Source organism: Heliangelus exortis, chromosome 31, assembly GCF_036169615.1.
Source record: "Heliangelus exortis chromosome 31, bHelExo1.hap1, whole genome shotgun sequence".
NCBI classification, from domain to species: domain Eukaryota; kingdom Metazoa; phylum Chordata; class Aves; order Apodiformes; family Trochilidae; genus Heliangelus; species Heliangelus exortis.
Window position 1 is genome coordinate 1,365,715 of NC_092452.1, and position 13,748 is coordinate 1,379,462.

Genomic DNA, 13,748 nt, shown 5'->3' on the forward strand with positions numbered 1-13,748 from the left:
GGACACCGGGACCCGGTGGGGTGGGAGTGTGTAGGGGGGGGATAAGGGAGTGTACGTGTGCCCCCACTCCTCGGCCCCCCGCCCCCGGTGCCGGTGCCCCCCTTCCCGCGAGGTGGCGCTCGCGTCCCGGCTCCGTTTCAGCGTTTGGCTCCGGTTTTACCGGTGTAAACGCGATCGCTCCGGAGCGGCGGAAAAGCGCCCCCTAGCGGGGCAGCCCCTGCGGGGGTGCGGGTCAGGAACCGGACCCCCTCCCCCCCTTCGCCTCCTCCCCATTTCCCCTCCCCAACCCCCCCCCACAGCCGCCTCCCCCCCTCCTCCGGGGGTGGCGGTGACCGAGGTTGAGGGGGGGACGGGGGACACCGGGATGCGCGTCCCGGTTCCCGGGGCTCGGCGAGACGGGACCCAACTCGGGGGGTCGCGTTTCCCCCGGCCCTACCGCACTTGCCGGGAGTTGGGGGGGTCCCACCTCGCTGCTCCGCCTCACTCCCCACCCTCCCCCTAAGCGGGCGGGATTTGGGGAGGGGGATGTCGGAGCGAACCGGGGCGGGCGCGGGGGCGGCGGGGCCGTTCCCGGTGCTCGGGGGCCGGCGGCGGCTGGTGCCAAGCCCCTGCCCGAACCTCTTTTGTGCGGCCGCAGCCAATCAAGGCCGCTGACGACACACTTCTCTTGGGGTATAAAACCCCGGGGCTGCCGCTGCCGCCGCTTTTTTTTTTTTTTTTCTTCCCCCCCCTTTTTTTTTTTTTTTTTTTTTTATTTATTCCAACAACAAACACCCCCCCCCCCCCCATTCCCCGCCCGGTCCTTCCCCGCCCCCGCCGTTCCGCGCCCCTTGCGCGTTGCGGTGGATGCGCGGGGCGGGGGGCGGCCCGGCGGGGAAAGGTTTTCCCGGGATGGCCCCGGTATTCCTGGGGTTGGCGGCGTTGGTGGCGGCCGTGGCGGCGGTGGCGGCGACGGGGGAAGGGGGGGGGGCGGTGGGCGAGCAGCAGCCCCCCGCCTGCCCCGTCTGCCTGTGGCGGCGGCACAGCAAAGAGCTGCGGCTGGAGAGCATCAAGTCGCAGATCCTGAGCAAGCTGCGGCTGAAGGAAGCGCCCAACATCACCCGGGAGGTGGTGAAGCAGCTGCTGCCCAAGGCCCCCCCGCTCCAGCAGCTCCTCGACCTCCACGACTTCCAGGGGGACTCGCTGCAGCACGACGAGTACCTGGAGGAGGACGAGTACCACGCCACCACCGAGACCGTCATCAGCATGGCCCAGGAAAGTCAGTGCCGCCTTTGTTCCGCCCCGCCGCCGAACGAAAACTTCGCCGGCGGACACCCCCCCCCCCCCACATCCCCCAAACCCCAACCCCGACTCCCGACCCCCCACCCTTCCCCTTTCTCCCCTCCTCCCTTGTCCCCCCGGGGTTCCCTGGGCTCCCCCCGGGCGCCCCTTCCTTCCCCGCCGCTCCCTGTACCCCCCCCCTCCCCCCGTCCCTTTCCCCGTTCCTCCCGGTTCCCCCCGGTAGACGCTCGGCTCCCCCCCACTTCTCCCCGGTTCTCCTCAGCTCCCCCCGGTACCCCTGCCCGCCCCCCCCCACTCCTCCTCCCTCCCCGCGGTGGCTTCGTGGAGGTCCCGGGGGGATGCACCGCACCCCACGGGGACGCGGGGACACGGGGATAGGAGAGCGCGGCGGGAGCCGGGACGGGGCACAGGGAACTGGGAGACGAGGCTGGGAATGGTCACTGGGAACTGGGACCCGGGACCTGGGACTGGGACCCAGAACTGGGAGCCAGAACTGGCAACTGGGAGCCAGAACTGGGAGTTGGGACCTGGCACTGGAGAGTTGGGATCCGGTGCTGGTACCAGTAAGTGGTGGGACTGGGCGCTGGTAGCAGGGACCAGGACCTGGCACTGGTATCAGTACTGGGAACCGGGAGCCGGCGGTAGCGCCAGCAGCGGGACCGTACTGGGGACACTGGTCGGTTGGTGCGGTGACGCCCCCCGGTCCGCAGGGCCCCCCCCGGGCTGCGGGTGCCAGCGCTGGGCTCCTGCCGCGGCACGTGGCGGGGTGACAGCAGGGAGGTGGCAGGGTGACAGCAGGGTGGTGGCAGGGTGACAGCAGGGCGACAGCAGGGCGACGGCAGGGTGGCGGCAGGGAGGTGGCAGGGTGACAGCAGGACGTGCAGGGGTCCCTGGCAGGGAGGGGAGGGGGCAGCTGAACACCCCCCGCCTCCCTCCGTGCCTCAGTTTCCCCGGTGCCAGCGCGGTGCCACCTGCTCCAGCGCTGGGACGAGGCGGGGGGGGAGAGGCGGGGGGGCTGCGGGACCCCCGGGAGTGGGGGCGGGTGTGAAGGGCGAGCGGAAGGGAGGGAAGTGTGAGGCGCTGCCCCCCGCCCCCCCGCAGCCCCCCGACCAATTTCCTTCCCAGGCATTAATAGACTCGGGCGGCTTTGAAATTTTATTACCCATAAAATTGACGACACGCTGGGGGTTTCCTCCCCCTCTGCTCCCGCCCCCCCTTAACCAGCTCGGGGGCCCCAAAATGAAACACCAGACGAGGAGGGGGTGGGGGGGACACCCCTGGGCACGGCCCCGCTCCGGGGGTCCCGCAGCCCCACAGCCGAGTGAGCCGTAGGGTTTGGCCCCCCGCAACCCCCCTCCCCCTGCCCCGGCTCTGTTGTTGTTATTATTATGATTTTTCCTCCCCCCATCGCAGCCCCCCCCCCCAACCCGTGGCAATTGTGTGGGGTTTTATGGTTCCTGAACAGAAGGAGGGAAAAAGGTTTATAGGCAGCAGAGCCATAAAGCTCTCGGGTTCCCCCCGCCCCCCCTTAATCCCAGTCCCCCCCTCTCCTCACACCCCCCCATTTTTTGTAGCTCCAGGAGGAACTCGGGCAGGTTAATTGGGTCCTAAAGCCATTTAGGGGCTACCCGTGACCCTCGCGACCCACGGGGTGGAGGGACCTTAATGAGGGGCCCGGGGGGATTGGGGTGAGGGGCTGCGGGGGCCCTGGGGGAGGTGTCCGGGGGGGGCTCTGCCCGTGCCACTGCGCTGCCCGGAGCCGCTCAAGGTCAGCGGGCTGGTGCGGGGACAGGGGGACACGGCAGAGCCACCGCTGGCACGGGGGTCCCCAGGGGGATGGGGAGGGGGGCTCCGGATCCCCGCGGCAGGCGAGGGGTTAACGGGGTAGAGGTGGGAGCCCCAAACCCGGCCCCGGTGGGAACAAAGAGCCCGGGGGGGGGGTATCGGGGGGGGGGCCGGGGGCTGCCCGCCCTCCCCGCACATACTCAGCTGTGACCGATGTCCCGGTAACCTTTATCCCCCGTTGCCACAGCGACCGGAGCAGCATCCTGGCACTGCTGCCGTGCCAGGAGCAGCCAGCGTGGCACAGACCCCCCCGCCCCGGCACCCTCCCGGCACCCCAGACCCCCCCCCTTCGACACCCGGTGTCCCCCCCACGGTGCTGCTGCAGTGGAAGGCTTCAAGTTTTGGCAGCTCCCACCTGGAGCCTCCCCAAAACAAACCCTGGAGTCAGCCATGGCCACCGGGACCCCTGGGCAGTGTGGGAGGGGGGACACAGGACCGGCCCCCGAGGCCACTGGGACCCTCAGGCAGCGTGGGAGGGGGCACTCCGCTCCCACGGGGGGCCCAGAGCCCCCCCAGGCTGGGACAATGTGACAGGTGACAAGGCCCCAGCCAAGGGTCTGGGGGGGGCACAACTTGCCCCGGGTGGGAGCTGGGGGGGGGAGGGGGGAGTCAGCACCACGGCCTTGAGACAGCACGGGGGGGGTGGGGGGGGGGAAGCGGTGTCCAGGGGGCCGTGGGTTGGACGGGGGGCTTGTGCACAGCAGATTGCTGGGAGGGGTTTGGGCCCCCCCGGCCCCCCCTGACTTGGGTTTTGGTGGGCGCGGCGGGGGGGCTCGATGGCATCCCCGGGCTGCAGCCGGTGTCGTGACCCCCGGTGTCGGGGGAGGCCCCGTGCAGCAAATGGCCCCGCAGCAGCTGGGGGCTATTAAACGTGACCGGGGGGTGCGGGAGGAGGGGGCTGCGCCGGGGGGGGGAGAGAGGGGGGGGCAAATTCCCGGCTCAATTTGACACAGATGTTCACCAGCACAGGGAAAACGGCAGCCGTGGGGGCTGCGAGGGGACGGGGACCCCCGTGTGGGACGTTTGGGGGGTCCCGTGGGGTGGTGACCACTTGGCCGCCCCTCCGGTGTGAGGTGATGGGGGTGAAGGGTCCTGGCAGAGGGGGGGCAGGGGGGGAATTGGGGGTGTGCTGGGAAGCAGGGCAGGTGCTGTGGGGCCGGAGCCCCCCGCCCTGCTCGTCCCGACCCCTCTCCAGGGGGGGGACTCAGGGTCAGCGGGGTCCTCGTGGCGGTGACCCCCGGGGCGGCCCCTGACCCAACCTTCACCCCGCGGAGGGACTGACCCCCGCTGGAGCCTTGGGGAGGGAGGAGGCGACGGTGGGGAGGGGGCGGGAGGGGTGGGGGGGCGGGTGGGGGGGTGTCCCGGTGCCGCCCCTGACTCCTCCTTCCTTCCTTCCTCTGGCAGCGGACCCGGCGGTGCAGATCGAGGGCAACCCCCATTGCTGCTTCTTCAACTTCAGCCCCAAGATCATGTTCACCAAGGTGGTGAAGGCTCAGCTCTGGGTTTACCTCCGGCCCGTCCAGCACACGGCCACCGTTTACCTGCAGATCCTGAGGCTGAAGCCGGTGACGGAGGAAGGAAGTCGCCACATCCGCATCCGTTCCCTCAAAATCGACCTCAATTCCCGGCTGGGCCACTGGCAGAGCATCGACTTCAAGCACGTGCTGCAGAACTGGTTCAAGCAGCCCCAAAATAATTGGGGGATCGAGATCAACGCCTTCGACCCCAACGGCAACGATTTGGCTGTCACCTCCCTGGGACCCGGGGCCGAAGGGCTGGTAAGGTGGGGGGGGGGGTTGGTTCCGTGGGAGTTTGTAGGGGGGGAAGGGGGTGACAAGCTCCCTGAGGACAATGACAGCTCGATGGGGACAGTCACAGCTCCAGGGGGATGGTGACAGCTCCGTGAGACTGGCCACAAATCTGCAAAGCTGGTGACACCTCGGTGGGGGTGGTGGCAGCTCAGTGGGGGTGGTGGCAGCTCAGTGAGGGCTGGTGACATCCCCGTGGGGCTGGTGACACCTCAGTGAGTCTGCTGGCAGCTCCAGGGGTCGAGGACACCTTGAGGGGGGTGGTGGCATCTCTGTAGGGGCATTGTGGGAGCCAGGGTGGGGGCAACAGGGGGGGGGTGGGACCAGGGGGTGATGGGGTGGTGGGAACATGGGATAAAAGGGTGGTGGGACCATGGGAAAAAAGGGTGGTGGGAGCATGGGGTAGAAGGATGGTGGGAACATGGAATGGATGATGGAGTGGTGGGACCATGGATAAAAGGGTGGTGGGAACATGGGGAGACAGAGTGGTGGGACCACAGGATGGTGGAGTGGTGGGACCATGGGATAAAAGGGTGGTGGGAACATGGGATAAAAGTGTAGTGGGAACATGGGATAGAAGGGTGGTGGGAACATGGGATAAAAGTGTAGTGGGAACATGGGATAGAAGGGTGGTGGGAACATGGGATGGATGACGGAGTGCTGGGACCATGGGATGATGGAGTGGTGGGAACATGGGATAAAAGGGTGGTGGGAACATGGGATAAAAGGGTGGTGGGAACTTGAGATGATGGAGTGGTGAGACGATGAGATAAAAGGGTGGTGGGACCATGGGATGGATGACGGGGCGGCGGGACCACGGTCCAGGACTCAGCCCTTTATTCTCCCCCCCCAGCACCCTTTCATGGAGCTGCGGGTGCTGGAGAACAACAAACGCTCCCGGAGGAACCTGGGGCTGGACTGCGACGAGCACTCGACCGAATCGCGCTGCTGCCGCTACCCCCCTGACCGTCGACTTCGAGGCCTTCGGGTGGGACTGGATCATCGCCCCCAAGAGATACAAAGCCAACTACTGCTCGGGGCAGTGCGAGTACATGTTCATGCAGAAGTACCCCCACACCCACCTGGTGCAGCAGGCCAACCCCCGGGGCTCGGCGGGGCCCTGCTGCACCCCCACCAAGATGTCCCCCATCAACATGCTCTACTTCAACGACAAGCAGCAGATCATCTACGGCAAGATCCCTGGCATGGTGGTGGACAGATGTGGCTGCTCGTAGAGCCCGGCCGGTGCCACCCCCCCTGCACCCCCCTCCCCCGCCGCCAGCACGCCTCTTTTTTTTTTTTTTTTTTTTTTTTTTTTTCTGTTCCTTCTTTTCGTTTTTTTTTTTTTTTAATTATTATTATTATTTTTTGGTTTTCCCAAACAAATCACGACAAAGACCAAGCGTTGGAATCCCCCGCGGCCATCGGGGAAAGACAGAGAGAGAGAGAGAGAAAGAGAGAGGGGAGGGGGTGCTCAAAAAAAAAAAAAAAAAGAAAAAAAAATATCCCACGGAGAAAACCTGCACCGCCCCCACGCTTCCACACGCATTGTGCAATAAAAGCAAACGGGCGGAGAAGGGAAGGGGCGGCCGGGACCCCCCCCCGGCCCCCCCCGGCCCCGCCGCCCCCCACCCGCGGCACGGCACGGCACCCACGGGGAGAGGACCCCGCGCTTCTGGAATGGTGACAGGGGACAGGGAGGTCCCTGCCCGCCCCGCGGCCAAGGTGACACCCACGGCCCGATGGTCCCCGTCCCCCAGCGGCCGCTTCGGGGTGGCAGGAGCCGGCAGCGAGACCCCCGGGAGGGGCCGGGCCAGCGCCGGCGGCAGCTCCGGCCCGGGAGGGATCCGTCTCCCTTCGTTAATTTATTTATTTATTCCTCACCCTCCTGGCCAGCGCTTTGCCGCAGGAAGCCCCCGCTCGCCCTCAGCCCCCCCGGCACGCTGCTGCCACCAGCTCAGCACCCATGACCCGAAGGTGGGGACACCCCGGGAGGGGCTGCTTCAGCCCGGAGCCCCCTCGGGGCAGCCGGCACCGCCAGCAGCTCACCAGTACCACCAGCATCCCACCAGCATCACCACCAGTATCCTACCAGCATCCCACCAGTACCACCACCACCAGCATCCCACCAGCATCACCACCACCAGCATCCCACCAGCATCACCACCAGCATCCCACCAGTATCCCACCAGCATCACCACCAGCATCCCACCAGTATCCCACCAGTACCACCACCAGCATCTCACCAGTATTGCACCAGCATTCCACCAGTACCACCACCACCACCAGTATCCCACCAGTGCCAGCACCACCACCAGCATCTCACCAGCATCTCACCAGTATCCCACCAGCACCACCACCAGCATCCCCACCTCCACCCCACGGCACAGACGGCTTCAGGGGACTGGAGCTGCTGCCCAAGCTTTGGATCTGTCCCTGGCACTGCCAGCAGGAGGGGGATGCCCATCCCAGTACCACCAGCAGGAGGGGGATGCCCATCCCAGTACCACCAGCAGGAGGGGGATGCCCATCCCAGTACCACCAGCAGGAGGGGGATGCCCATCCCAGTACCACCAGCAGGAGGGGGATGCCCATCCCAGTACCACCAGCAGGAGGGGGATGTCCATCCCAGTACCACCAGCAGGAGGGGGATGCCCATCCCAGTACCACCAGCAGGAGGGGGATGTCCATCCCAGTACCACCAGCAGGAGGGGGATGCCCATCCCAGTACCACCAGCAGGAGGGGGATGCCCATCCCAGTACCACCAGCAGGAGGGGGATGCCCATCCCAGTACCACCAGCAGGAGGGGGATGCCCATCCCAGTACCACCAGCAGGAGAGGGATGCCCATCCCAGTACCACCAGCAGGAGGGGGATGCCCATCCCAGTACCACCAGCAGGAGGGGGATGCCCGTCCCGGTGCTGACCCTGGCACCCCGGGGGTGGCCGGAGGAGAGGGCGGCTCGGGGGGGTCTCCGGTGGGAGGGGGTCAGCCGCAGCCCCGGGGTTATCTGGAGGCGACACCGGCCCGGACTGGACGGAGGTTCCGGCCGGGGAGAAATTCCGCTTACGCGGCAGATTTGCCCTCGGCGCTTGGATGATTTTTCGCGTGAGAAAAGGCTCCGGTTTCCCAAGGGTTCGGTCGCCCCGGGGGCTCCGGGGGCTCCGGCGGTTCCCACCCGGAGAGGGTGCTGGGTCCTGTCCTTGGCACCGGGGTGGAACCGGCCCCGGGGGAGCCCCTCGGCCCCCGGCCCCAGCACTTATCCCGAGGGTGCCGGGGGGGCTCCAACCGGGGAGGGGGGGGGCGCGGCCCCATCGCCCTTCGCCCGCTCCAGAAGTGCCGGAACCCGGCGGGGAAAACGAGCCCAAGGCCAGGGCCGGGCCAGCCCGGTACCTCCCCACCCCGAGCAGCACTTAGGGACGGTGCCGGGCGGCGGGGGCAGAGCCGGGGGGTCACCGGGATGTTTAGCACTTGTCCCCGGCTCCGCGGGGCCCGAAGCGCTTACAAGGACGAGGCCACCCCGAGCCCCGGACACCCCGAGCCCCGGGCGCCGAAGCACTTAGGGCCCCCCCGTGCCGGGCTCCCGACACCGCCGGGGTTTTGTCACCGTGACCGATGCCACCAGCCCGGCGGTTGCCAATGGTGGCTCCGCAGTGACAGGCAGGGCACCCCCTCTCCGTGCCCCCCACAGTGATTTTCGGGGAGGGCTGCGTCCTCCAGCAGGCCCGGGCACGGCACCCGCCACCACCGGGTATGGCACCGCCACCACCGGGCACGGCACTGCCACCACCGGGAGCGGAGCCCCACGCCAGGAAAGAGCCAGAAATGGTTGGGAAGGGACTTGGAAAGGGCTCGCTCGCTCCCCCCGACCCGGGACGTGGCCACTGTCCCCCGAAAGGCACCGTCCCCCCCCTTGCCGGGGTAGCAGCAGCCGCCGCGGGGGCCGCAGCCCGGGGGGTTCAGCCTTCCCGTCCATCCCTGGCACTGTGGGGGCCGTGGAGCCCCCCCAAACCCACAGCCCAGCACCCCAAAACCCCGGGCGGGGGGGGGGGGTACAGGAGCTGGCGCTGAAGAAAGGACGGGGCCACCCCAGTACTGGGACCACAGCCCCCAACTGGGATCAGTGCCCTGGGCTAATTGGTCCCCACGGGGTTCCCAGGCAGGCGAGGGAGATGTGGGGGGGGGGGGGGCAGCCCCTTCAGTATATTATTATTATTAATTATTATTATTATTAATTATTATTATTATTATTTACCGGTGTATTGGTCCTGTGCGTAACGTCTTAGGTTCTTTTTTCTGTTCGTTTGTTCGTTGTTTTGTTCCTCGTTCTGTCGGTCGGGGGGGGGTGGATCTGGGGGGGGTGGGCGGGCAGGGAGGCAGTGGGTCCAAATCGCACCGAAAGGGCCACGGATGGGTGGGGGTGGGGGTTCGATCGCGTGAGCAAACACAGCACTTGAACAGCAAAAATAAAAAGTTAAAAAATAAATCTTTTTTTTTTTTTTTTTTTTAAGAAAACCCCACTGTTTCAAAGACGAAGAAAACAAAAAACAAACCAAACAACCCAGGAGCTTGGGCAGCGTCAGCACCTGCAGAGTGGGAGTGGGGTGGGAGACACGGGAGACTCAGGACCGGGGCCACTCGTGGTCCTGAACCGAACTGAGGAAAGGGGAAGGGTCAGGGGGGGTCCCGGGGCCTCGTGTTGTACAAATGCCACTTGGTCTGGAACCCCGAGATCGGTGTCACCATCCCCTGCCCCAGGGAGGCTTTTTTTTAGACTTTTTGTACAATAAAGAATTTATGTAGCCCCACGAAAAGGAAGGAAAAAACAGGGGGGAAAAGGGGGGGGGAAACGACTGGCAAAGGCGTTCGGTTCGGTTCGTGGGTCCTGCAGCTCCTCGGGGGCTTCTCCCGGAGGGTCCCTCGGCCTCGCTGGGTCCCCACATCGCGGCATCCCCCCCCCCTCCCGCTGTCCCGTCCCCCCCCCCCGCCCGGGAATCGTTTCCTGATGTTTCTCATTTTTCCCACGCTCCCACGCACCGCGGATAAGTGGGGACAGAATCCCCCCCCTCCCTTTCCACCCCCCCCACCCCCGGGCCCGGAGCCACTCGCGGCCGAGGCCATGCCCGGGTTTTATCTCCCAGCTGGGACCAAACCGCAGCCCCCTCCTCTCCGAACCCCTTCGGAACACCCCAGACCCAACCCCGCTTCATCCCAGGGGCTGAGCAAACCCCACAACCGCCCCAAATCCATTCAAACCCTGGGGGAGGGGGGGGGGAAATGTCCCCCCAAGAGCCACCGGGGGGGGTGAAGCAAAGCCGGGGGGGGGGGGGGGGTTGATCCTGAGGAGGGGATGGAGACACAGGACAGGGATGGAGCTGTGGGACAGGGACACCCTGCACGAGACCACCGGCTCCAGGAGACGGAGAGAGCCCCTTTCCCCCCCCCCCCCCCCCCAGGGTGGGAGCCCCCAGCCCTCCCAACCCCCCCAGCCCCCCCCCCCCTCGCTTCCTCCCAGCCCCCCCGCTGTACAGCCCAACTTTACAAGTGGCCCCAAGGGCCGGAGCCGGCTCGGGGGCAGCTTTATGGAGCCTCATTAGGGGCTGGAGCTATGCCGGGAATGTCGCAGCTAATTACAGCCGGGGCGGGGAGGGGACAGGGGGGGGGCCAGAGGGTCCCTGCGGAGGGGACAGGGTGGGCAGCGCGGGGTCACTGCCCCACGAGGATGTTCCGGCCCAGGCGAGGAGCGGACACACCACGGAGCCTCCCCCCGCCCCTCTCTCCCCCGCTGGGTTCAGCCGTGTCCCGTGGTTCCGAGGACATTGGCCGTGTCCCGGCTCTGTCCTCCTGCCGAGGTTCTCCGGGACACGCTCGGGGGCTCCTCCTCCCCCACCACCCCCATCCCACCCCGCACCCCTCCCTCCCGTCCCATCCCAGAGCCCCCCTGCCCCATTCCCGGGGCCACCAAGGTCCCGGCGTGGTCAGGGAGAAGGGAGGAGCCGCCTCCAGACTCAACTTCCCAGCGGATAAAAAGTCCGGGGACCCTCAGGACGGCAGCGAAACAGCCCCGGGGGGGGAACACGACGTGAGACCCCTCCACCCTGCCCCAGCCCTGGTTCCCCCAGTGCCCCCCCGTTGCCCACCGTCCCTGAGGGCCACGGGGTCCCCTCCAAGGGGGGGGTCCCAGCTCTGCCACCCCCCCCCGGAGGTTCCCGGGGTTTTGTTTGTTTGCTGCCGATGTCAGGAGTTTAACGAGCGGTTGCTTTTGTTCTGCTCACGTCTCCCCCCGAGGCTGCACCCCACATCCCAGCTCCCCCCCGGCCATCGGGTGACCTAATTCAGAGACCCAAGGGCAGGGCTTGAAGGAGGGGGACACACACACACACACACAAATTAGGACAGGGACATGCGGGCGACCACCCACAGCTGCTCGGTGACATGCGGCGGCCCCCCGGACCTTGCCCGCTGCCGTCGTTCCCAGTAATTAAACCATCGACGGGAGCTTGGCCGGGATCCACTGGGCCGGGAAGGCGCCGGAGCCGGGGCCAGGATCCCAGAGCCGGAGGAAAAGGCTCCCTGGGGACAAACTCAGTGTGTGTCCCCCCCCCGGGCAGTGCCACCGCTCCGACCCCATGCCGTGGGGATGGGGTTTTGCTCCAGCCAGAAGATTCCCCAAGGCTGCCAGGATCCAGGGTGAGGTGTCCCCCAGGGTGAGGTGTCCCCAGTGTCCCCATGGGTGAGGTGTCCCCAGTGTCCCCATGGGTGAGGTGTCCCCAAAGGGTGAGGTATCCCCAGTGTCCCCAAGGCTGAGGTGTCCCCCAGGGTGAGGTGTCCCCATGTCCCCAGGGTGAGGTGTCCCCAAGGGTGAGGTGTCCCCATGTCCCCAGGGGTGCAGTGTCCCCGTGGGTGAGATGTCCCCAGTGTCCCCAAAGGGTGAGGTGTCCCCGTGTCCCCAAGGCTGAGGTATCCCCAGTGTCCCCAAGGCTGAGGTATCCCCAGTGTCCCCAGGGGTGCGGTGTCCCCAAGGCTGAGGTGTCCCCGTGTCCCCCTGGGAGTCACCTCCCCCCGGTGACACAGCCACCGACCACCGGGACAGGACCCAGGGCAGGGTGGGGTCTCGGTGCTGCCCCCCCCGTCCCCCTCCCCCTTTCCCACCTCTCCAATTCCGATCAACCCGAACCGAATCCATTTCCCGGGCACAAAGCGGCTGCCGGGACACGGAGCTGTCACCGGAGCTCCCGTTTGTCCCCAGGACCTCACCCCCTTGTGCCAACCCCCCCGTTTCTCCCTCTCCCGTGTCCCCCCCGGGCCTGAGCTCCGGTCCCGTCCAGCCGGGAGGTGACAAGTGGCTTCATGCTGCATTTGGGGACCTCTCGGGCCCTCCCGGCTCTCACGCCGCCTCTCCCCGGCCTCTCCCTTTCTTCCCTCTCCTTTCCCACACTTTCCCCCGCTCATTGGGCCCCCGCCGCTTTTTTTTTCTCCCTCTATTCATCCCAAATTAGTCACGAGCAGCCCCCGGCTCCGAGAGGAAAAATAAATCAGGTGGAGTCGTAACGGGCAGCGGGAGGGGAGGGGGATTGGGGAAAAGGGGGGGGGGGGTGGGGGGGGGTGTTGAGTCCTCAAATAAATTAAAAAAAAAAAAACAAACCCCAGGGAGGAGCTCGTCACCCCCAGGTTTGGAGTCGATGATCCCAAAGGTCTTTTCCAACCAAACTCAGCCCAGGATCCCCCCTGGGCAGAGGGAACCGACCCAGGGAGGGAGGGGGAGATGCAGCTGGGAAGGGGCTGGGACACGACCCCCCCTCCCCCCCCCCTCAAACTGGGGGTCCGGGAGCTGAAGGAAAACTGGGAGGGAAATGGGGAAGGGCCCCGGGTGGTGACAGAACCCGGGAGTTGCCTCGGAGAAGGATTTTTTTTTTATTATGAAAGGGAGAAGGAACGGCACAAGCAGGGCCCCTGCCAAGGCAAGAACCAGGCAAGAGCCAGAGCCAAATAGAAAAAAAAAAAAAAACCAAAACAAAACCAAACCAAAACATCTTACAAAATCCAACATCCAAAAAAAAAAAAAAGCAACAACCAACAACAAACACCACCCCCCCCCCCCAAAAAAAAAAAAACAAACCCAGAAAACAAACCAGACAAATAAAACCCAAATAACATTTTCCCATCACACCAGGAGGGAGCTTCCACTCAGCACCCCCTGAGCTGTGCTGCAGCCTGGACCCCCCCCCCCAAATCCCCCCCCCTGCTCTGTGGGGAGGGGGAGAAACATTCCAGGGGGTGCTGAGCCCCCCGGGGGGGGGTTTGGAGGAGCACAGCTTTGGTACAAAATCTCTCAATATTGCTTGTTCAGAACCAGGGTGAACTGTGCCCCCCCCTCACCCCTCCCCCCCCCCCCCCTTGGGGCTGCTCGCTGGGACTTGGAGTGTGGAGCACAAAAAGGTTTCAGGATTTGGCCCAAACTGAGATTCCTGGGATTTGGGCTCCCCCAAACCTGGGTGGGCAGAAGGACAGAGTGGGGGGGGGGGGACACCCACGGGAGCCCAAACCCCTTGGATCCAGCCCAACATTTTGGTGATTCCAGCACCAGGGGCAGGGCTGAGGTGGCAGAGGGGGGAATCCTGTCCTGGAGGCAGAGCTGGAGCTGCCCTGAGATCCCTGGAACTGCCCTGAGACCCCTGGAGCAGCCCTGAGATCCCAGGAGTTGCCCTGAGATCCCTGGAGCAGCCCTGAAATCCCAGGAACTGCCCTGAGATCCCTGGAGCAGCCCTGAGATCCCTGGAACTGCTCTGAAATCCCAGGAGTTGCCCTGAAAT

The 13,748-nt window shown here is 65.7% G+C and overlaps 1 protein-coding gene across 1 annotated transcript; it reads left to right on the forward strand.

Moving 5' to 3' along the window:
- Window positions 1-768: 768 nt before the first annotated feature.
- On the forward strand, window positions 769-6,260 carry GDF11 (growth differentiation factor 11). Its single transcript, XM_071729598.1, is given in 4 exon segments — window positions 769-1,258; window positions 4,531-4,904; window positions 5,788-5,892; window positions 5,894-6,260. Coding segments are annotated over 4 exon segments (1,167 nt in total). The 5' UTR covers window positions 769-846; the 3' UTR covers window positions 6,170-6,260.
- The last annotated feature ends 7,488 nt before the right edge of the window (window positions 6,261-13,748 follow it).